Source organism: Babylonia areolata, chromosome 8 (genome assembly GCF_041734735.1).
Source record: "Babylonia areolata isolate BAREFJ2019XMU chromosome 8, ASM4173473v1, whole genome shotgun sequence".
NCBI lineage: Eukaryota > Metazoa > Mollusca > Gastropoda > Neogastropoda > Buccinidae > Babylonia > Babylonia areolata.
In genome coordinates this window covers 16,625,247-16,649,505 of record NC_134883.1, presented here as the reverse complement: position 1 = coordinate 16,649,505, position 24,259 = coordinate 16,625,247, and the positions used below count along the sequence as shown (strand labels likewise).

The window sequence follows — 24,259 nt, the reverse complement described above, 5'->3', positions numbered from 1 at the left end:
GGCATGTGAGCACTGTACCTTGTGGCTCCAGGCGGACCCGGAGAATCACGTACTGCACGTGACAGACACTGGCATCGGCATGACACATGATGACCTGGTGAAGAACCTGGGTACCATCGCCAAGTCTGGCACCAGCGACTTTCTGGCCAAGATGGGGGAGGCCTCTCCCACAGAGCTCACTGACCTCATTGGACAGTTTGGTGTCGGTTTCTACTCCAGCTTCCTGGGTGAGGGACTGTGTTTGGTGGTGGTGTTGGGCGACCAGTTGTTTTTGTACATTTTGGGTGAGGGACTGTGTGTGTTGTGTTTACAGCACAACCAGTGACAGTTGGGCAACTTGTTATTGTATGATATGCATGAGGGACGATGTGTGGTGTGTTTACAGCACAATCAAGTGACGGTTGAGAGCAACCTTTCGTTATTGTAGATTTTCTCAAGATGGAGAATGGTCATTTTGACAGAAAAATGTGATCATGATTAGATACTACAGTGGTATGGATTTTCGGCATGGGCATTCATCCAAGCAGCTTTCCACTTAATGTCATGTCGGATGATGAACATGAAAATGATAAATTGGCAGAATGAGAAATGGAGTTATCTCCCTTGATCCTATGCCACCAGTATTGAGAGGTAGTGTGTTTATTTAGTACAGATCAGGTACTGACAGTGAGTGTCTTCATTAGATAGCCACTTACTTTGTTTTTGTGACTGTAACACATTGTTGTAATTCCTGAACACATGTGGTATGTGACGTCTAGACAACAGTGAGAAGTCAGTGTGTTCTGATGTTCCAGTGTGATGTGGTGTGATGTTCCAGTGGTGTGGTGTGGCGTGATGTTCCTGTGGCGTCATGTGGTGTGATGTTCCAGTGGTGTAGTGTGGTGTGATGCTCCAGTGGTGTGGTGTGGCGTGTGATGTGATGTTCCTGTGGTGTGGTATGATGTTCAAGTGGTGTGGTGTTGTATGATGTTCCAGTGGTGTGTAATATGGTATGATGTTCTTGTGGTGTGGTGTGATGTTCCTGTGGTGTGATGTGATGTTCCTGTGGTGTGGTGTGATATTCCAGTAGTGTGGTATGTTCTTGTGTTGTGGTTGGTGTGATGTTCCAGTGGTGTGGTGTGGTGTGATGTTCCAGTGGTGTGTCATATGGTATGTTCCTGTGGTGTGGTGTGATGTGATGTGATGTTCCTGTGGTGTGGTGTGATGTTCCAGTGGTGTGGTGTGGTGTGGTGTGATGTGATGTGATGTGATGTTCCTGTGGTGTGGTGTGGTGTGATGTTCCTGTGGTGTGGTGTGGTGTGATGTTCTACTACTTCTAGTGGTGTGTGATGTTCCTGTGGTGTGGTGTGATGTTCCAGTGATGTGGTGTGGTGTGGTGTGATGTTCTAGTGGTGTGTGATGTTTCAGTGGTGTGGTGTGATGTTCTAGTGGTGTGTGATGTTCCAGAGGTGTGGTGTGGTGTGATGTTCTAGTGATGTGGTGTGGTGTGATGTTCTAGTGATGTTCCAGTGGTGTGGTGTGATATGGTGTGATGTTCTAGTGGTGTGTGATGTTTCAGTGGTGTGGTGTGGTGTGATGTTCCAGTGGTGTGGTGTGATTTTCCAGTGGTGTGGTGTGTTTTGATGTTCTAGTGGTGTGTGATGTTGGTGTGGTGTGGTGTGATGTTCCAGTGGTGTGGTGTGTTGTGATGTTCTAGTGGTGTGGTGTGATGTGATGTTCTAGTGGTGTGTGATGTTCCAGTGGTGTGGTGTGGTGTGATGTTCCAGTGGTGTTGTGTGATGTTCTAGTGGTGGGTAATGTTCCTGTGGTGTGTGGTGTGATGTTCTGGTGGTGTGTGATGTTCCTGTGGTGTGATGTTTCAGTGGCGGACCGTGTGGTGGTGACATCCAAACACAACGACGATGAGCAGCATGTGTGGGAGTCAGATGCCGAATCGTTCTCTGTGGCCAAGGATCCCCGTGGCAACACTCTGGGCCGTGGCACCACCATTAGGTCAGGGGTCACTACTCTCTGGGCTCATGAAATGGACAGAATGATGGTATCAGGAATGATGGGTTGTCCTGGTTGGTTCAAAATGTTGTGACCATACTAAAAGTCTTCTGCACACTCATTACACTAAATGAATTGAAATGGAACTGTGGTGGCAAATTTAATGACAATCCTCCACCCTCGGCACGCACATGCCCCAAATTGCGAAGTGCATTGCAGTCACATATGTCTAAGCATTTATTTATTTTTACAAACCTGTCTTTCATACAGGGTGACATTATACATTAAGTGGAGTGATGGCCTAGAGGTAACGTGTCTGCCTAGGAAGCGAGAGAATCTGAGCGCGCTGGTTCGAATCACGGCTCATCCGCCGATATTTTCTTCCCCTCCACTAGACCTTGGGTGGTGGTCTGGACGCTAGTCATTCAGATGAGACGATCAACCGAGGTCCTGTGTGCAGCACGCACTTAGCGCATGTAAAAGAACCCACGGCAACAAAATGGTTGTTCCTGGCAAAATTCTGTAGAAAAATCCACGTCAATAGGAAAAACAAATAAAACTGCACGCAGGAAAAATTTTAAAAAATGGGTGGCGCTGTAGTATAGCGACGCGCTCTCCCTGGGGAGAGCAGCCCGAATTTCACACAGAGAAATCTGTTGTGATAAAAAGAAATACAAAATACAAATACATAAATCTAAGCATTTATAATTTTTACAAACCTGTCTTTCACACAAGGTGACATTAAAGAAGCATGCAGTTCATACCTTGAACAGTTATTTTACAGTACAGCAATCCATGGGGAAGAGGGTTACAAGCCAGGCAGATCTGCAGTATAGACATGGTTTGTGTCCAGTTGACACTGATGGTGAAAGCCAAGCACCAGCAGCCTGCAGGTTGTCACCCTCTGTGTGTTGAAAACAGATCACAGATGGACAGTTGAGATGTGTTTGTGGTGTGTGAAACAAGGGAGTGGGGTGAGTGTGAGGGAGACTGTTGATGTGTTTTCAGCCTGCACCTGAAGGAGGAGGCCCACGACTTCCTGGAAACCGGCACCCTGACCAACCTGGTGAAGAAGTACAGTCAGTTCATCAACTTCAACATCTACCTCTGGACCTCCAAGGTACATACTGTTTTTGCTTTTTTCACTGTGGACTGGCACTTGTAAGGGGAGAAGCTGGATCAGGATGATGTGCAAAACGTCTGGCACAAATCTGTCAGTGTGTTACTGCAATTAGTGTGTTACGGTGATATATCATAGATGGGTTGGAGTGGGTAGAAAACATGGGTGTTGCATCCATGTCATCAATGTATCCTAGTGGCTTGTCTGTGGAGTTATGAAAATTCTGCAGTTGTAAATAGTCTGTTAGTCTGAAGGTTTCTTTTTTGTGGAGCAGACTCCCTCACATTTTTCAAGATTGTTAAAGGTTTGTATCCACGGGCACTTAGCATTTTGTAATGTTTTATAATGTGTTATTGAAGTGATTGTTTTCTTCTAAAAAAGCAGAGAATGAAGAGTTAGCAGCAGAGAGAGGTGTTTACTGAGAGGGGTGTTGTATCAGGTTGTTGACGCATGTCAGGGTGTTGACAGGTAGTGTGTCAGGGGTTTACAGCCAATGTGTCAGGGTGTTGACAGCAGATGTGCGAGAGTGTTGACAACAGATGTGTCATGGTTTGACATCCGATGTCGGGATGGCGACAGGGGCATGTGAGGCTGTTGACAGGTGGTGTGTCATGGTATTGACAACCGATGTCATGTGCAGACTGTGGAGGAGGAGCAGCCTGTGGAGGATGATGCCACAGAGGAGGCTGACACAGAGAAAAAAGAGGAGGAGGAAGAGGAGGAGGGCAAAGTGGAAGAGGAGGAGGAGGAAGAAAAGGAGAAGAAGACGAGGAAAGTGTCCAAGACCGTGTGGGACTGGGAACTGATGAACTCTGTCAAACCCATCTGGACGCGCAAGTAAGTCTCTCCTTAACACTCTGGCCTCATTTATTTCATGTGTGTTCTGTTTCAATCTAATGAACAGGTAACTAGTGCTTGGTTGCCAAGCACACTTGAGCATTGTTTTGGTGGGTAAAGGGTGGAGATTTTTCCAATCTCCAAGGTCAACATATGTGCAGACCTGCTAGTGCCTGAACCCCTTTCGTGTGTGTAGGCAAGCAGATCAAATACGCACATTAAAGATCTTGTAATCCATGTCAGCGTTTGGTGGGTTATGGAAACAACATACCCAGCATGCACACCCTCAAAAACAGAATATGGCTGCCTACATGGCAGGGTAAAAACGGTCATACATGTAAAATCCCACTCGGGTACATACGAGTGAACATGGGAGTCGCAACCACGAACGAAGAAGTAGTATCTGATTTTAGTTTGTTGGGTTTCACTTTGGAACTTGTTATGAACTTCCAGTTGTAGCCATTGGCATACACACTCTTCGGAATGGAGAGGAAATGTTGAATAAAAACTGCAAGGTTTGTTGATCACTTTCAACAAGCAACAACAACAACAAAAAAGAAACATAAAAAACACGCCCAAATCAAAAAGCAATACCATTCATATCACACTTAAAGATTAGATGTAGTTTGTGACAGCACAGCACAAGACAGTTCAACATGCAACACAGCACAGTATTATATAGAATTACAACACTCAGTAGTGCTAGCTGTGAGGTGAGTTAGTACAGTGTCTGAGTGTGTGCAACAGCAAAGTATTGTATGGGAATGTGACAGTAGTGTTAGCGGTGAGGTGATACAGTACACTGTCAGGGCGTGTGCATCACAGTAAGTATAGGAATTGTATTAGCTGTGAGGTAGAGTGCAGTGTTGGGGTGTGTGCAACACTGTGATGTCCAGGAATAGTGTCAGCTGTGGTGTAGTTAAATATTAAAACTGTCAAGATGTGCCTGTGTTCAGGCCGGCGGAGGTGGAGGACGAGGAGTACATGGACTTCTACAAGTCGATCAGCAAGGAGAGCGAGGAACCTCTCGCCAAGATCCACTTCACTGCAGAAGGGGAGGTGACCTTCAAGTCTATCCTCTTTGTGCCCAAGCGCTCCCCCTTTGACATGTTCAACAACTACGGCAAGAAGATGGACGCCATCAAGCTGTACGTGCGTCGTGTCTTCATCACCGACAACTTTGAAGACATGATGCCCAAGTACCTGTCCTTTGTCCGTGGCGTGGTCAGTAGCTGTTGTACTCTGGGTCTCTGTGTATTGGGGGAAGATAGTATGGTTACAGAGAGAGAGTGGAGGTGAGGGCATTGGGAAGTGTACAGAAGGGTAGGTAAAAGGTGAGGGAGGGAGAAGGGTTGTGTGAATGTTAAGGATACAGAACAAAGACCCTTCCCCATTGCCACAGAATGTTCAGTGTATACATGAATGGTGAAGAGGAATCTGGAGAGAATGGGTGTGTGTGAGCGTGCATAGATGTGCGGATTGTGTGCATGTACCAGAGTTTGTATGTTTGCATTGTGTTGAAATGAATTAATATATTTTCATGTATATTTCAGTGAGTGTTTGACTTCAGAAGTGGAATTTGAACTGTAAGCAAACACTAAGAAGAAAAATTGGCCACATGTCTGTAAGGGAGTGAGGTGCGCCCACTGTTTGTGGCAGAGTACAGTACAGTGGGGTGTGTGTGGAAGACAGTACAGTACAGTGGAGTGTGTGAGATGTGTATGGAAGATATTACAGTACAGTGGAGTGTGTGTGATGTGTATGGAAGACAGTACAGTACAGTGGGGTGAGTGTGATGTGTGTGGAAGACAGTACAGTGGAGTGTGTGAGATGTGTATGAAAGACAGTACAGTACAGTGGAGTGTGTGATGTGGATGGAAGACAGTACAGTACAGTGGGGTGTGTGTGATGTGTATGTGAGACAGATTGGGGGGGGGTGGTCATGTGTGTGGAAGATAGTACAGTACAGTGGGGGGGATGTGTGTGGAAGACAGTACACAGTGTGTGTGTGTGGGGGGGGTGTAAGAAAGTACAGTACAGTGGGGTGTGTGTGATGTGTGTGGGAGACAGTACAGTACAGTGGGGGGGGGGTGTGTGATGTGTGTGGAAAACAGTACAGTACAGTGGGGTGTGTGCGATGTGTGTGGAAGACAGTTCATTACTGTTGGGTGTGTGTGATGTGTGTGGAAGACAGTATAGTACTGTGGGGTGTGTGTGATGTGTGTGGAAGATAGTATAGTACAGTGGGGGGGGCGGGGGGGGGGGGGGGAGGAAGATAGCATTGTACAGTGGGGGGGGGGGGGGGGAGGAAGACAGTATAGTACACTGTGGTGTGTGTGAGGAAGACAGCACAGTGGGGTGTGTGTGATGTGTGAGGAAGACAAGCACAGTGGGGTGTGTGTGATATGTGGGAAGACAGGCACAGTGGGGTGTGTGTGATATGTGAGGAAGACAGCACAGTGGGGTGTGTGTGTGTGAGGAAGACAGTATAGTACAGTGGGGTGTGTGTGATGTGTGAGGAAGACAGTATAGTACAGTGGGGTGTGTGTGATGTGTGAGGAAGACAGTATAGTACAGTGGGGTGTGTGTGATGTGTGAGGAAGACAGTATAGTACTGTGGGGTGTGTGTGATGTGTGAGGAAGATAGTATTGTACAGTTTTTTTGGGGGTGGGGGGTGGTGATGTGTGAGGAAGACAGTATAGTACAGTGTGGTGTGTGTGATATGTAAGGAAGACAGTACAGTGGGGTGTGTGCAATGTGTGAGGAAGACGGTATAGTACAGTGGGGTGTGTGCAATGTGTGAGGAAGACAGTATAGTACAGTGGGGTGTGTGCAATGTGTGAGGAAGACAGTATAGTACAGTGGGATGTGTGCTGACAGGTGGACAGCGATGACCTGCCCCTCAACGTGTCGCGAGAGACGCTGCAACAGAACAAACTGCTGAAGGTGATCAAGAAGAAGCTGGTCAGGAAGACGCTGGACATGATCAAGAAGATTGGCAAGGAGGACTTCGACAACTTCTGGAAGGAGTACAGCACCAAGTAAGGGCTTGGGCTTTGGCGCCTCTCTGCCTCTTGCTGATTCTGTCTTGTGATTTGTTACTTGCTGTGGTTCTTTTTTAAGCACAGAGTGCTTAGCTTATGGTCAGTCTGAGGACTGATGCCCAGACAAAAATTGCAAGTTTGATTCAACTTGAAGGGCTTATCGTTAGTGGGTGTACACTTAAGTGCTGTGATTGGGGAGAAAAGGTTCCCTTCATCCCCTTTCTTGCTCATTTACCATTTTAGAACACAGTACGTGTTGGGTGAGAGTGTGTGTGTGTTTTCTTGTATGCATGTGTTTTCACTATTTGTTTGTTGATTTGTCTGCAGTATATGTGCGCATATTTTTTCACATGTATGTGTTTATCTGTTTGCATGTTGTTGATGATTGCATTTGCTTGTAGTGTTCGGTGTGTGTAAGCCAGTGTGTGTGTGTGTGGTGAGAGGAGAGGGATGACAGTGTGTGTGTGGTAAGAGGAGAGCGATGACAGTGTGTGTGTGGTGAGAGGAGAGGGATGACAGTGTGTGTGTGTGGTGAGAGGAGAGGGATGACAGTGTGTGTGTGGTGAGAGGAGAGGGATGACAGTGTGTGTGTGGTGAGAGGAGAGGGATGACTGTGTTTCGTGAGAGGAGAGGGATGACAGTGTGTGTGGAGAGAGGAGAGGGATGACTGTGTGTGGAGAGAGGAGAGGGATGACTGTGTGTGTGGAGAGAAGAGAGGGATGACTGTGTGTGTGGAGAGAAGAGAGGGATGACAGTGTGTGTGGAGAGAAGAGAGGGATGACTGTGTGTGGAGAGAAGAGTGGGATGACAGTGTGTGTGTGTGTGGAGACTGGAGAGGGATGACAGTGTGTGTGTGGAGAGAGGAGAGGGATGACAGTGTGTGTGTGGAGAGAGGAGAGGGATGACTGTGTGTTTGGTGAGAGTAGAGGGATGACAGTGTGTGTGTGTGTGTGGTGAGAGGAGTGGGATGTCATGGACTTGTGGTGTGTTGTCAGTATCAAGCTGGGGGTGATTGAAGATACCTCTAACCGCACCCGCCTGGCCAAACTGCTCAAGTTCTATTCCTCTAACTCGGAAACGGAGCAGACCACTCTGACGGACTACGTGGAGCGGATGAAGGAGAAGCAGGAAGCCATTTACTTTGTGGCTGGCACCAGCCGTGAGGAGGTGAGCACCAGAGGGGAACGTGGAGTGAGACGAATCTGGCACATACACCATTCCCTGACGCAAACTTTGTTGTCTCTATCTTTACTGTGTTCAGACACACACACACACACACACACACACACACACACACACACACACACACACACACACACTCACTCACTGTGTGGTGTGTGCAGTGCCAGCAGTCCTATGTGGAGATGTCATGAAGCAGAGCCACACACAGTGTACCCTCAGTGCCACAGGCTCACTCTCTCACTGCAGGTTACTTGACTTTAAAACCCCCACTGTTTCCTGATGTTCATCACTTTCTGCCACTAAAAATCAAACTACTCTTTTCCCTTCCCTCAGAGATGATTGCCATCATTTTTTAAATTGGTTTGTCTTTTTTTTTTTTTTTGTCTTAAAAAAAAAATGCATATAGAGGATGGGTCACCCAATGGTGTAGCTCTGCCCTTACAGTGGTCATGACTATGACTGTGATGCGTACAGGTGTCCAAGTCTCCCTTTGTGGAGCGACTGCTGAAGAAGGGCTACGAGGTGGTGTACCTGGTGGAGCCAGTGGACGAGTACTGCATTCAGTCACTTCCAGAGTTTGAGGGCAAGAAGTTCCAGAATGTGGCTAAGGAAGGGCTGAAGCTGGACCAGTCTGAGAAAGCCAAGGAGTACCGGGAGCAGCAAGAGAAGGACTTTGAGCCGCTGCTCAAGTGGTTGAAGGAAGATGCCCTCAAGGACAAGGTCAGGGGCACACTGGGTTGAGGACATCTGTCTCTTGTCTCTGTGTCTTTGTTTAGCTGTATGTGTATGTGTGTGTCTGTTTGCTTCTGTGTCTGTGTCTGACTCTGTGTGAATATGTATGTGTGTTTGTGTATGACTGACTGTGCCTCTGATAATCCATGTCTGTGCCTTCCTGTTTGTGTCTGTCTGTGCCAGTGTCTGCACATGTGTAAGGATGTTTGAGTCCATGTGATTTCTGGCTTATGAGCATATGTTGTGTATGTATGCACTTCTTTCTATTCTTTATTTATCTTTATGTTTGTACATGTGTATGTAATATGTCTATCAGTATGTGTGTGAATGTGCATTATGAACATGTGGATGTTTGTGTGTGTGTGTGTGTGTGTCTATGTGTGTATGAACATGCTATATAGTTTGTGCGTGATGGAAAGCCACAGAACACATGTAGAAAAGGCCGGTGTTGTGTTGACAGATTGAAAAAGCCACCATCACTGAGCGTCTGTCAGGACTCCCCCTGCGCCCTGGTGGCCAGTCAGTATGGCTGGTCTGGCAACATGGAGCGCATCCAGCGGGCACAGGCCTATGCCAAGTCCACCGACCCCTCACAGTCGTAAGTCAGGCCAGCCTTGTCTGTTGTCGCTCTGTACATGTATATGTGTGTATCTGTATCAGTCTGCTTTTTGAGGCCAGTCTGGAGCATGATATTTCAGACTCAGTGTCAGGAGCAAGAAAGTGTGTGTTTGTAGGGGGGAGGTGTGCCTGATAGAGAAGTGAGTCCTTCTAGTGAAGGTTGAAGTGAGCCCTTGTGGTGAAGGTTGGAAGGGTTGCTTTGATCAGACCATCGACTGTGATGGGCAGTGAGGTGTGTGGTCATGGTACTCTTGTGTGCACTACACACAGTACACATCTCACAACTGTCACAAGTGTCAGTGGTGGTGTAACACAGTGTTTGGTGTCAAAGCAGTGTGTGCAGCACTTGTTTGAGGCTGGCATGTTGCGGTGTGTATAACTCTGAAGCAGTATGTCACAGTATGAGGGATGTGTGTATGACTCAGAAGCAGTATGTCACAGTATGAGGGATGTGTGTATGACTCAGAAGCAGTATGTCACAGTATGAGGGATGTGTGTTACGACTCTGAAGCAGTTTATCACAATATGAGGGATGTGTGTATGACTCAGAAGTTATTCACTGTATGAGGGATGTGTGTATGACTCAGAAGTTTATCACAGTATGAGGTATGTGTGTACGACTCAGAAGCAGTATGTCACAATATGAGGGATGTGTTATACAAGTTTACAACACTCTGCTTATATCACAGATTGACATAAGTTTACATTTGGGCCAACAGCAAAGTGAGAGCTGTATTATCAATGGTTTCTCTAGTCAATGGGAAACCATTTACAGCTTTGTCTTTTGTGAAGGACTATGACTCTCAAACTAGGAGGCAAAATAGCACTGGCTCTTAGTGCTGCAGCCTTGTGGGCTAGTTGGCCTTTGGGAACCATCCCAATGCCGACTGTCCTAAAACCCTCTTGGCCGAGAGAGTGGGGATGTACTTGGGCAAGACACTCTCCACTATACTCGGAAACAGTATGTCATAGTGTGAGGGATATGTGTACAGCAGTGTGTGTGTGTGTGTGCAGGTTCTACTCTACACAGAAGAAGACATTGGAAATCAACCCCCGTCACCCTCTGATGAAGAAACTCAAAGCTCAAGTAGAGGTGAGTGGTCTGTTTCGTAAACCAACAGCCACACAGTGTAACAGGGAATCTCTCGGCATTACGCCTGACCTGTGTCTGTGACTCAAACTATGTGTTCTGTGCTGTGTGTCTAACCACAAACTGAAACCAACGTTACACCAGCCATCTTTTTTTCTTTTTTTTTTCTGCCCCATCATCTGCACCGTTTCAGTGGCATTACTCCCATGCTGCTCATTTAGATTCCGCCATATACATGGCCACACCCTGGTTCGGCCATCACAGTTCCAGTGTCGGCAGTCCGCAGGGAACTATCGATGTTTGGTCACCAGGAGGCCACACACCAGAGGAGACCCTGCACTGCTGCTGAGTCACTTTGGTGGTGTTCAGTGGTGCCAGTTCTGATTTAATGTACGTAGGACACCACCTACTAACGACAATAATGGCTTAGTTGCGGAGCCAGATTGAGTGAGCATCCCTCCCAGAGTAGAAACCACCACCACATCCCTCAAACAGCCCCCCATGAATCTGCCGACACTACATCAGTCATCTTGTCTGCTTGTCAGTTTCAGTTTTGCATGTTGAACAGTATTTTTAGTTATGAAATATGTAAGCAGTAAAGCTGTAATAAAGTCAGGAAGAGGTTGAAACATTGATTCCATTTTCACTGTGCTGTGTTTCCCAGTGTAAACAGTGACTTGAGGGTTTGTTTCCACTGTCTTACCTATTTCATAACCAAACAGTTGGTGTGGCTATTGTAAACTATTTTAAGTAATTATAAAAAATACCAAATGTGATTCATATGTGAAGTTACATGAAATATGTAACTCTTTCATGTGCCCTAGCAGGGTTTTCTGAAATAAAACATATCTTGGCTTGTCATGTTAACAGAGTGGGAGATTTGTTTCCCTGTATAGAGTGAGTGTTGTCCCCTGGTGTTAACAGTGACTGAGGGGTTGTTTCCACTGTTATAGTGACTGAGTGGGTGTTTCCACTGTGTTAACAGAGAGTGTTCATTTCCTGGTGTAAACAGAGTGTGAGTGTTGTGTTTCCTGGTGTTAACAGTGACTGAGTGTTGTTTTTCCACTGTGTAAAAGTGTGTGTGTGTGTGTGTTGTTTCCCTGTGTAAACAATATGAGTGTTGTGTTTCCTGGAGTTAACAGTGACTGAGTGTTGTGTTTCCACTGTGTTAAGAGTGTGAGTTGTGTTTCTCAGTGTTAACAGTGAGTGGTTGTTTCCACTATGTTAACAAAGTGTGAGCATTGTTTCCCGGTTTTAACAGTGAGCATTGTTTCCAAGTGTTATTTCACTGTGTCAACAGTCGGACGCTGAAGACCAGACTGCCAAAGACCTGGCATTGGTGATGTTTGAGACGGCCACACTGCGCTCTGGCTACATGCTGCCGGACAGTTCTGGCTTTGCTGACCGCATTGACCGCATGTTGAGGCTCAGCATGGACGTGGCCCTGGATGAAAAGGTCAGTGAGGTCTTGCTGTGCGCACGCACATGTGTGTGTGTGTGTGTGTTTGTGAGTTGTCAACAAATGGAGAATGGCTGTGGTAGGAAGCTGTGTGTTGCCAACACTGGGCATAGTTGCTGCAGTGAACATGTTGTGCCATGTGGCACGTGTCGTACGGTACAGTCACAGTGCTGTACCTGTGGTCAGCCCCCCCTACTGTCAGTGATGGCTTCATCCCACAGACACCACTGTGTGTGCCTGTCAGTCTGCGACAGGAACTCCGGATAACCCATTACACTGTTCCTGTGAAACTGCCCAGATGATGTGAATAGTGCTGGACAGAACATGCATGTCAGAATGTAGCAGCATCCTGACCCCTGTTGCCTGCAGAGATGACCCATTGGCCCATGTGGACTTGTGATACCTGATCATAGTGGGACTATGTTCACTATAAAGGATGTCACTGTCCATATGGACAGACTTGTTTTGTCTTGTATGTGTGTGTGTGTTGGAAAGGGGGAGTGATGTGATGGATTGAAAGGTTGAAGGCAAGGGAGATGATTCCATGGCATGTTCACTGTGGTTGTGTGTGTGTGTGTGTGTGTGTCCAGGTGGAAGAGGAGCCAGTGTTTGAGGAGGAGGAGGAGGCAGCAGAGGAGGGAGATGGAGAGGGAGAAGAAGTTAGTGCCGAAGATGATGAAGAGGGGGAGGAGGTAAGTTCGGTTTATTAGTCTGTGGGTTTGTCTTTGTGTTCAACTACATTGTGTGTGTGTGGATGTGGGCCTGTGTGGGCCTGTGTGACATTATGGTGTGCGCGTGTGGATGGGTCTGTTTTCATATCACATAAAAATACATAGGAATTATAACTTTGATAGTAAATGAATGCATACAAATATATATATATATATATATATATATATATATATATATGTTATACATGACTTCATGTACTGTATTTATTCATGACTTTCTCACATATTTTTGTATGAGGATAGGGAGTGAAGTTGACACATGTAAATTCAGTGACTGAAGATTCCACATAGACTGATGGTAGGTGGGTATACCCAGTTAACTTCTGATGTAAGCTTTTCAACTGCTGGTGGCATCATGAAAGGAAGTAAAGTGACTGTATAATACACAACTGTCTTACCTGATACACATGGAAGATATAAGTTTGTAGGTTAACAAATGATTGCCTTACCTGGTACACTTGGAAGATAGAAGTATGTTAAAACAGATTCCCAGGAATAGTCTGTGGTAGAACGATGTAATGTGAGATGTGAGTAAAGAGACGAGTGAAGGGAGTGTGTGTGTGTTTGCATGTGTATGTGTGCCTGCGTTTGTTTGTATGTGTGCATGTGTTTTTGCATTGTCTGAGAACATGGGTGTAAACATGAAGTGTGGTGTGATGTTGCAGGGAGAGGGTGAGACAGCAGCTCATGAAGAGCTGTGAGAGCAAGACAGCAGCAGTGAGTGAGGGATGACAGGGCCACAGGATGGACGGATGATTGAAGAAGGGATAGATGAGAAACACGCACCATGTCAGGGACCTTTCACCTCCACTACTTACAGTCACCCACCTCACACCCACCCACCCAAACCTCCACACCCAATCACACCCCACACATACCCTGTGCCACCTGTGGACAGCAGGCTTGACACCTCACAACCAAACACCATGGTCTGGCTGATATCACATGGGTTTTGTTTTCTGCTTGGCAATGTTTACTTATTTACTGACTTGTTCTTTAGTAGAAAATGGATGAGGCAATAATCACTTTTTTGTTTACAAATGGTTTATCACTGATTTACTGTGCTAGGCCGATTTCTTTCAAAACTTTTGTTGCTTTTGTGGATTTTTGTTTAGTTCTTTTTTGCACCAGATTTTGATACCTGTATTTACTTCTGTTTTGCAGCTGTGGCCAAATTTCTGGTACAGGTGATGATAATTTTGTTTTTTGACAGAATGGAAAGCACACCATTTTTGGGGGGAGATTATTATTATTATTTTTTTTTATCAGATACTGTTTCTGCTGACCCAAATAGTGGGAATTAATAGCAATAAACTATTGAAATGTTGCAAGGCTGGTCAGGATGAACTACTTTTTGAAATACATGCGTAATATTTTATGCAGACCACTGTTTCACATATATATGTATGTTTGACAGGTCTTTAAGTGAAATGCTGTTTGACATTTGCATGAGACAGCCATTCACTCGAGATAATATTAACAAGAAATCTTTTTACTGAATGGAGTTGCTTTTTTTAAAGTTGCCATGAAATGAGCTGAGCTGCACTCAAGTGGAAAGGCTGTGAACTAATTGAGGCCAGAAACTCTGGAAGTTATCATTTCTGTGGGATCACATGCACTCCTTTGTCATGAGTGCTGACTGGAAGAAATGAGACATGGACATGTCATGTCACTTTGTGGTACATTGAAGTTGTTGGCCCAGTATCACATTTTTGTTCCGAGTTTTGTAGGGGTTTTTTGTTTGTTGTTTTTTCTTCTTTTTATTTTGAGTTTGTTGGCAGGTTTATTTTTCATGTTGTAAATGTCTGCTGATTTGTAGAAAGGTTTTGATGTACTGTGATGAAGGATGTTTGGACCACACTGTTGACACACACACACTGGCACCTGGCACTGACCTCACACTGTGTGATGCACAAGGCACAGGGCTGACAGCTGATCACTGCCTGTTGTGTACCTTCACCTACACACCTCACATGTCAACACACTGTCCACACTGTGCACACACTGTCGCCCTCAGATCACTGCTTCTGCTGTTAGAAGGACAACTCCACACAGGATGAGGAGGGAAGGGGTTATAAAAGAATGGCTCAAAACAGTTACCTGTTGAAACAATGTAGCAGATAGATATATATCAGGGGAAACAACAGGTTATGTTATGCATGAACTTGGTGGGAAGTCGTTCCAGAGTGTACGAGTTCCAGAGTGCCAAGTCAGGCTTCCAGGTTATCAGTTGCTGATTGTTGCGCGGAAAATGATCGACATCTACACCATGAAGCATAAAGGGGACCTACGCCAACACTAGTGGTTTTGTCGTTTTGTTGTGTATGTGCTGCTTCACTTCGTTCAGGCTACAGTGACATCAGTCAGACAAACAGAACAGGTTCTGCAACATGCAGTTGTGGGACAAATTAGGACAGATTTAAGTTATGTCTGTCTGTTGTTCTGAGGGAGACATAGCATTATTCACTAGTGGAAAACATCTGAGGGTGGGAGGGAGGGTGGTGGCATGTTTGAATGGAACTATTTGGTGGGTAACTGGTTATTTGAGTGGTCATTTCTTCATAAGATTGGTAAATTATCTTCACATCTTTGCACATGTGAAGGAGATGAATATCATTGATGTTTGTGTGGTGCTGTGTAACAGGCCCCCATAATGTTCATTGGCTGTTCCAGTGTTGGTTTTATTCATGGTTTTGCAACTTGTGTGTGTGTGTGTGATGTCTGCATGTGATAGTGATGGGAGATAAATATCTCTCACAGTGAATACCTGTGTTGTCTACATGTGTCTGAGAGAAAATGTAGTGAAAGTTGATGTGCATTATGTCTGGAATAAACTCTTTCTGTTTGTTCTGTCCTTTTGCTGCAGTTTGTTAGGTCACTTGGTCAAAATGCTGATTGCGTTGTGGATTTTTGTCAGATATTAAATCTTTACACAATTGATTTCTGTATTTGATGACGTTTTTGTGGAGTGTTTGTATTCATGCATGTTTGGCGAGTGTGTGTGTGAATGTTTTGATGGACAGCTCACAGTGGCAGGCGCACACGTATGCACGCACACACGTATGTATGCTTACCAGCTGCACCTTGCATTGATAGAATCAGCGTTTCAATTTGATTTGTACACACATTTGCATACATGATTTTAGAAATCCCTTTTTTAAGTTTGACTGGTATGCTTGCAATGATAAGATGGCAAAACTGACTGTATAAAAACACTCTGTACAAATTGTGTCAGAGAACAGGCAAACTTTTCTCACAAGCATGAATGGTCCCCCATCTCTTGAACCTGATGTGTCCCTTGAAGAGTGTGTCTATACATAGCTGGGAAGTGAACACTGTTTTGGGGTGACACCTGGTGAATAGTGGGGTCTTCAGTGCAGCACAGGTGTTGACTGAGTAGAGGAGCACCTCTGTTAGGTCACATATATTGATGTGAAGGAACTCAATGACCCCCATGTAAACGGTTTATCTTGATCACAAACATGTTGAGGGGAGGGAACTCAATGACTCCCCTGGACTGTTGGCCTTGATCAGTCATACACGTGTATATCAATGGAAGGGAACTCAGTGACTCCCATGGACAGTTGACCTTGATCACAGTGATACTTATTGAGGGGAGGGAACTCAATGGCCCTATGGACAGTTAATGTTGATTCACATACTTATTCAGGGGAGGGAACTCGGTGACACACATGGACAGTTGATCTTGATTCACAGTCATGCTTATTGAGGGGAGGGAACTCTGTGACCCACATGTGGATGAACAGTTATCCTTGATCAGTCCCACTGCCTTGTCCTTTTATGTGTATTTTTGATAAAATGTATGCCAAGCTTTACTGTTCATCATGTAATATGTATGTACACAGACTTCACCACACTTAATTTCTCACTGAGATAATAAAATTATTGTGATTATGACTGCCTGTGAACATGGTTGTTCCAGATTTCTCCATTTCACTATCAAGCTCAGCACAAATGTCTTTCTCTGTTTCTGCTATCCTTTCCTTTTCTCTCTTAGTCCAAAGCCCCTTTTTTTCTTCCATGTTCTTTCTTTGTGCGTAAGTAGTTGTTGTTTTTTTGTTATTGTTTTTTGTGTGTTTTTTTAACTGGTTTTCACAGCGTGTCCCCCTGTGTGGGTGGCTATCCAATAGTGTTGACGGAAAGACCAGGATACATTATGAGCCAGGGCAGGAGTTAGCATTGACTGATGAAACAGGGCCTGCATCCACTGCCATTAACACACCCACCCTTCACCCTTCTGATATCCAGGCTTTGCAGCAGTTTGTACAACTGACAGAAATCCACAAACCATGGAGGTACAGATGACATCTCTTGAGGCAACTTGCTTGTCCAGTTCGACCAATAAACCGTGTCTGTGGATGATGTCAGTGTGTCTGCAGCCTGATACATCCAAGGGCAAACAGATTATCAGGAAAGTTTGTGTGAATAAAGACAAATCTTTGCAACAGTATTTCCGAAACCTGATCCTAACCCAAACCCCAATCACTATTCATGTTTTCTTTAACCATTGCTTTGTGTTGGGGGACCCACTGTGCAGTGGATACAGAGCTGTCCCTTTTCAGTCCAGTTTCTAGCTACCAGCATAGAACAGCTTGTTTTATCATGAAAAACAATGTACATAATTATAAGCATTACCAGTTTCATTTTCTCAAGGAGGTGTCACTGCATTCAGACAAATTATATGCTTCACATTGAGTATGCATGTACATTTGTGTACCTACCAGAGTCAATTTATTCTACAGAATTGTGTCCAGAGGAAAACACTTTGGTCATGGGTTCTTTTTCAGTGCGCCACGTGTATGCTGAACATGGGATCTCAGTTTATTGTCTCATCTGAATGACTAGATACTCAGTTTACTCAGTTTTACTTTCCAGTCAAAACTGGGAGAAAAGGCAATGACGGGAATCAAATCTACCCTCCTAGACACTGTACTGACAGATAAGCATCAACCATTCTGAACGACAACTGGAACCTGCAGTAGCACTACCAGAGGGTAGGCAGAAGGACACAAGAGCAAGTTGTAAACCAAATGCCATGCCCACATTCAATAAAACTTGCCTTCTTTCAGACGCAAACACACACACACAAATCATAGTGGTGAGAGAACAAGCGCACAGGCATCAGTCGTGAAGTTGCGCGATGAACAACCTGTTGGCCTTCACTCCTGAGGTCACGCTCCTGACAAGCTGTGTCTGAAATACGCGCTCACCCTCTGTATCAGTGGTGTATGCAGTAATGAGGCACTGAGGTTGACATGGATGCTGCAATGAAGGAAAGCCAGTGAGCATGTGATTCTGTTTGGTCATTATCTATGTACTCAAGAAAGAAAAGAGTTGGGGGGGTTTTCACCAGACTGCCAAAAACTGTAAAAAGAATGACTATCTACCACACAGTTTGTAATTCTTGCTGTTGTTGACTCCGTCCTGGTCTTTCAGCCATGCGTTGACTCTGTCCTGGTCTTTGAGTTATTGTTGAATACCCCATTGTCTTTCAGCCACGTGTTGACACTGTCCTGGTCTTTGAGTAATTGTTGAATACGCCATGGTCTTTCAGCCAGCTGTTGACACTGTCCTGGTCTTTGAGTAATTGTTGAATACCCTCATAGTCTTTCAGCCAGCTGTTGACTCTGTCCTGGTCTTTGAGTAATTGTTGAATACGCCATGGTCTTTGAGCCAGCTGTTGACACTGTCCTGGTCTTTGAGTAATTGTTGAATACCCCATGGTCTTTCAGCCATGTGTTGACACTGTACTGGTCTTTGAGTAATTGTTGAATACCCCCGTGGTTTTTCAGCCAGCTGTTGACTCTGTCCTGGTCTTTGAGTAATTGTTGAATATGCCATGGTCTTTCAGCCAGCTGTTGACACTGTCCTGGTTTTTGAGTAATTGTTGAATACCCCATCGTCTTTCGACCAGCTGTTGACACTGACCTAGTCTTTGAGTAATTGTTGAATACGCCATGGTCTTTCAGCCAGCTGTTGACACTGTCCTGGTCTTTGAGTAATTGTTGAATACGCCATGATCTTTCAGCCAGCTGTTGACACTGTCCTGGTCTTTGAGTAATTGTTAAATACGCCATGGTCTTTCAGCCAGCTGTTGACACTGTCCTGGTCTTTGAGTAATTGTTGAATACCCCCATGGTCTTTCAGCCAGCTGTTGACACTGTCCTGGTCTTTGAGTAATTGTTGAATACGTCATGGTCTTTCAGCCAGCTGTTGACACTGTCCTGGTCTTTGAATAATTGTTGAATACGCCATGGTCTTTCAGCCAGCTGTTGACACTGTCCTGGTCTTTGAGTAATTGTTGAATACTCCATCGTCTTTCAGCCAGCTGTTGACACTGACCTGGTCTTTGAGTGATTGTTGATTACGCCATGGTCTTTCAGCCATGTGTTGACACTGTGCTGGTCTTTGAGTAATTGTTGAATACGCCATGGTCTTTCAGCCAGTGGTCTTTCAGCCAGCTGTTGACACTGTCCTGGTCTTTGAGTAATTGTTGAATACCCTCATAGTCTTTCAGCCAGCTGTTGACACTGTCCTGGTCTTTGAGTAATTGTTGAATACGCCATGGTCTTTCAGCCAGCTGTTGACACTGTCCTGGTCTTTGAGTAATTGTTGAATACCCCATCGTCTTTCAGCCACGTGTTGACACTGTCCTGGTCTTTGAGTAATTGTTGAATACGCCATGGTCTTTCAGCCAGCTGTTGACACTGTCCTGGTCTTTGAGTAATTGTTGAATACGCCATGGTCTTTCAGCCAGCTGCTGACACTGACCTGGTCTTTGAGTAATTGTTGAATAGGCCATGGTTTTTCAGCTAGCTGTTGACTCAGTCCTTCATGTCCATGAGCTGTAAAAGGGAAGCCTAAACCTTGATAAAGAAATGACAGGAGGAGGAAGGAAAGGAAACAGGGCGTGGGGGTGGAGTGTTAAAAAAAACTTCTTTGATGAATGCTAGGAAGGAGTAGACGAAACATGAGACAAGAAATAAAATAAAATAAAAAAAACTGAAAAAAGCTTCGCAAGAAAAAGAAACAGAAAAAGAAAAGACGGCTGACAGAGAGAGAGGGTGGGTGGGGGTGGGGGGCACATTACGCATCCTCATCCCCTACAAAGGTCGACTAATGAGGTCAAAGCCTGAAGGTCAGAGCACGATATGAACGGTAGCTCCGCTTGTCTTCCCCTTCCCCAAAACAAACATGCCCAGTGTGTCGACTGACTTCAAACTAAATATGACGTGGCTCCCTCTCACAGGGTACAGATACTGACAGTCACTCACTGCTCTGGATGAGGCTGCCTGTGGAAGTTGATGGCCCTGTGCAGCAATTTCATTGTGAGAAAGAGATTCTCCCCCACCCACCCACCCTCCTCCCTCCACACAACGTACCTCACTGTTGCCCACCTCTCACTTTCCTCTCATATCTTTCTGCCTTTTATGCCTCGGCTTCACACACACACACACGCGCACGTGCACTCAAGCTCACGTCACGATTCAACACGAGGCAGCAGCACGCGCAGCGGACCGGGTTCCGCGGTAGCCTCCGTGGCAGACTGAGGAGTCAGGTACAGGGGAGACCGGAGCCCACTGTAGGGAGGTTTGAGGTGTGAGGTGATTTCGACGACGACGACAACGGCGACACCCCTCCTGCCATCGCCTACATCACAGCGGACCCCCTCCCCACCCACCCCCGTCCTGTGTTGGAAGCAAGGGAGCAAGAGCGGTTGAAACGGCGTGGCACGGCGTGTTGTGCAAAGTGGAAGAAAACTTCGTCAGTCTTCAGGACTGCGGAACAGCTAGGGTCGGTGTTTTCGTGTGCACAACCTGGTGTGAGTGTGTGTTGGAGGAAACAGCACATACCCATATCTTCGCCGCTTCCCATTTCTGCTTTGTGTACCTTGTGCACCGCTAAGTTGATGGTGTACATCTATCCACATCAGCTGCACACAACGCTCCAAGGAACTTGCTGCAACCGAAAGAGGAAGAAAGTTGTTAAGGTACAGAACACGAATACCGCAGAACGAAGTTTTTGTGCGTTAAAAAAAAAAGAAAAAAAGAAACCAGCACAAACGCCTTGAATAGTCAGCCTGGATAAAGTTTCTTTGGCTTGAGCTTGAAGGTTATAGCCCGCTTACCTGCTTAGAACAAGGCCTGAGTCGGCAGTTTTGTGTAGGGCCGTTTGTGTCTTGTATCTTGCTCACTGAGTCTCTGCTGTGCTTTGCCGCTGCGCTGTGCTGCATGTCTGTGTGCTGTCGGTGTGTGCGTGTCGTCTGTGGTGTGCATGGCACGTGCGGTCCGTACCTGCTGCCTGTGCCGGTTCCAGCTGTGTTGTGACCTGCCAGTCACCATGTCCACAGGTCACTGACCCTTAGCCTGTCCTGTGTCTTCTCACTGAGCTTCTGTGACGTTGGAGTTGTCATCATTGTGATGATGTCTGTTTGGTAGTCAGGTCAGTGATACCGCGGACTGGTTCATGACGTAAGGACTCAACCATTTTCGAATTTTAAAAACAGATACAAAACATTTTCGAGTTTTAACCAAAAAAAATAACTTTTTATACATTGTCATCTGAAGAGTTTTCAGTTTAAAGAAAAACAGCAGTAAACTGACAGAGCTAGACAAGTCTCCGACCTTCCAGATATAATTTTTGAACTCCATGTTCGTTGTCGGACTTGCTTTCATAAGGAATCAGTGGAGTTCAAAGAACTGTCACAATTAGGATCACTTGGAAAATCACAAGTTTCGATTTGGAACAGTCGCTGACTGGTCACCAAACCACAGTGACCACGTGTGCACGGTGGACTGCTGCTGATACAGTGTTGTGACGTGTTTCGAAGGAGTATCGTGAAGTGACGTCATTGACAGTGGTCTGTGAGTGACGTCATGATGACATGGTGCGCAGGAGGGAGGGGGTGGACGGGTCGCCCCTTGTGGATTGGACTGGTGGTACTGACAGTTTTCGCTACTTATGTCTGGGTGAGTTTTTAGTGTTCTGTCAATCCGTCTGCCTGTCAGTCTGTCCGTCTTCCTGTCGATCTGTCTATTTATCTGTCGACCTGTCTGTCTGTCTTCCTGTCGATCTGTCTGTCTGTCTTCCTGTGTCTATCTGTCGATCTGTCTGTCTATCTCTCTTCCTGTCGATGTGTCTGTCTGTCTTCCTGTGTCTGTCTGTCTTCCTGTCGATCTGTCTGTCTATCTCTCTTCCTGTCGATCTGTCTGTCTATCTCTCTTCCTGTCGATGTGTCTGTCTGTCTTCCTGTGTCTGTCTGTCTTCCTGTCGATCTGTCTGTCTATCTCTCTTCCTGTCGATCTGTCTGTCTATCTGTCTTCCTGTCGATCTGTCTGTCTATCTCTCTTCCTGTCGATGTGTCTGTCTGTCTTCCTGTCGATCTGTCTGTCTATCTCTCTTCCTGTCGATCTGTCTGTCTATCTGTCTTCCTGTCGATCTGTCTGTCTATCTCTCTTCCTGTCGATGTGTCTGTCTGTCTTCCTGTCGATCTGTCTGTCTATCTCTCTTCCTGTCGATCTGTCTGTCTATCTCTCTTCCTGTCGATGTGTCTGTCTGTCTTCCTGTGTCTGTCTGTCTTCCTGTCGATCTGTCTGTCTATCTCTCTTCCTGTCGATGTGTCTGTCTGTCTTCCTGTGTCTGTCTGTCTTCCTGTCGATCTGTCTGTCTATCTCTCTTCCTGTCGATCTGTCTGTCTGTCTTCCTGTGTCTATCTGTCTTCCTGTCGATCTGTCTGTCTATCTCTCTTCCTGTCGATGTGTCTGTCTGTCTTCCTGTCGATCTGTCTGCTCCTCTGCCTGCCCCCTGTTTGCCTTTGCCCACCTGCTGTCTGCCTATCCATCTTCCAAATTGTCTATGTGTAAGTCTGTCTGTCTGCATACCTGTCTGTCCACCAGTCTTCCTGATGGTCTGTGTGTAAGTCTGCCTGCCTGCCTGTTTCTCAGTCCGTCTTCCTGATGGTGTTTGTGTGTGTGTGCCTGCCTGTCTGTCTGTCCACCTCTCAGTCTCTGTGTCTGTCTGTCTTTCTCTCTGTCTTTCTGTCTCTGGTACTATGATTTGATGCTCATGTGCAAGTGGGTTCGTGCAGAGGATGTTTGAGTGTGCGTGAGAGCGCGCGTACGTGTGTGTGTGTGTGTGTGTGTGTGTGTGTGTGTGTGTGTGTGTGTAACAGAGAGAACTCAGTTTCCGCAGAACTCTACTTGAACCGTTTCTATTCGTGGATTAAGATTTTACGCTTCCCTTTTCTTCCAATATGTCCTTGTTAATCATCCATTACAAATAGATCATACGTATATGAAGGAAGAAGAAAAAATAGAATATTATGTAAATATAAAAAGAAGAGAGAAACAGAGACAGACACAATGACAAGTTGATCATGCTGTCAGGGCAGTTGTATCCTTCAGTTTAACTGAAGCCGGCATGCCAACTGCGAACATGCCAGTATGCATCAAACTGTCGATGCGTAATTTTTGTGTGAAGTAGGGGGGTGGCGGAGGGAGGCGGGAGGGGAGAGCGAGAGAGAGAGAGAGAGAGAGAGAGAGAATGTGTTTGTGTGTGACACTGAGAGAGAGGGTACTCGTATGCGCGCGCAGTCGTGTGTGTATTTATCTCACATAGTGGTTTATAGCATCCCAACCGCGAACATGCTAGTACGCATCAAACTGCCGAAGCTTTATTTTTGTGTGCAGCAGGAGAGAGAGAGAGAGAGAGACTGGGATTCAGAGACATAGACAGACCAAGGCAGACAGAGACACACAGACCGTGGCGTGTTGTGTGTCTCCATCTGACGACAGGCTATCAGACAGAACGGAGGGAGGCATAAATGGACTGAAGAACATTGAGTGGGTCTTGCCATGTTCTGTTTCTGCAGACGACAGTAGCGGTCTGGCAATGTGCCTGACGTTGGATACTGTTGGACTGTGTGCAACGTGCCACACACACACACACACACACACACACAACCACACACACACACACCACACACACACACACACACACCACACACACACACACACACACACACACACACGTAGTACATACTTACACATACATTCGCATCAGCGCAACTGCTGTGTGTACTTGTGCACATGTTTTTCTTCACATGTTTTTGGGAGGGTGCTGGAACGTGTCGTGTCATAAAGACTAACTAACGGCCAACCAACCAACCAACCATCCAAGCATCCATATAACCAAGCAACCAACTGGTTGATGAACAACCAAACAGCTAATTCAGTGAATACAAATACAGTATTCTTCGAAAAATTAGACCTTTCATTTCATGGCTTCCTTTGGTTGAAGAGCGGTGTTGCTGCCTGGAGAAAAGGTTCACGTCACATGGATGACGCATTTCTTTGGAGCACAATTCTGACGTCACAATAGCACACGACTGAACTATACCTGAACTTTCGAAGAAGACGTGGTCCATATTCATTATC

General features: G+C 45.8%; 1 protein-coding gene across 1 annotated transcript in view; it reads left to right on the top strand.

The window, feature by feature from the left end:
• The window catches only part of LOC143284580 (uncharacterized), a 69,432-nt gene that overhangs the window by 10,498 nt on the left and 34,675 nt on the right, over positions 1 to 24,259 (top strand). Inside the window, 14 exon segments of the mRNA XM_076591398.1 lie at positions 32 to 227; positions 1,863 to 1,992; positions 2,998 to 3,109; positions 3,750 to 3,946; positions 4,903 to 5,170; positions 6,828 to 6,988; positions 7,987 to 8,158; positions 8,648 to 8,893; positions 9,366 to 9,398; positions 9,400 to 9,503; positions 10,538 to 10,616; positions 11,914 to 12,069; positions 12,663 to 12,773; positions 17,567 to 17,599. Of these exon segments, the coding sequence (XP_076447513.1) occupies positions 32 to 227; positions 1,863 to 1,992; positions 2,998 to 3,109; positions 3,750 to 3,946; positions 4,903 to 5,170; positions 6,828 to 6,988; positions 7,987 to 8,158; positions 8,648 to 8,893; positions 9,366 to 9,398; positions 9,400 to 9,503; positions 10,538 to 10,616; positions 11,914 to 12,069; positions 12,663 to 12,773; positions 17,567 to 17,599 (1,998 nt within the window).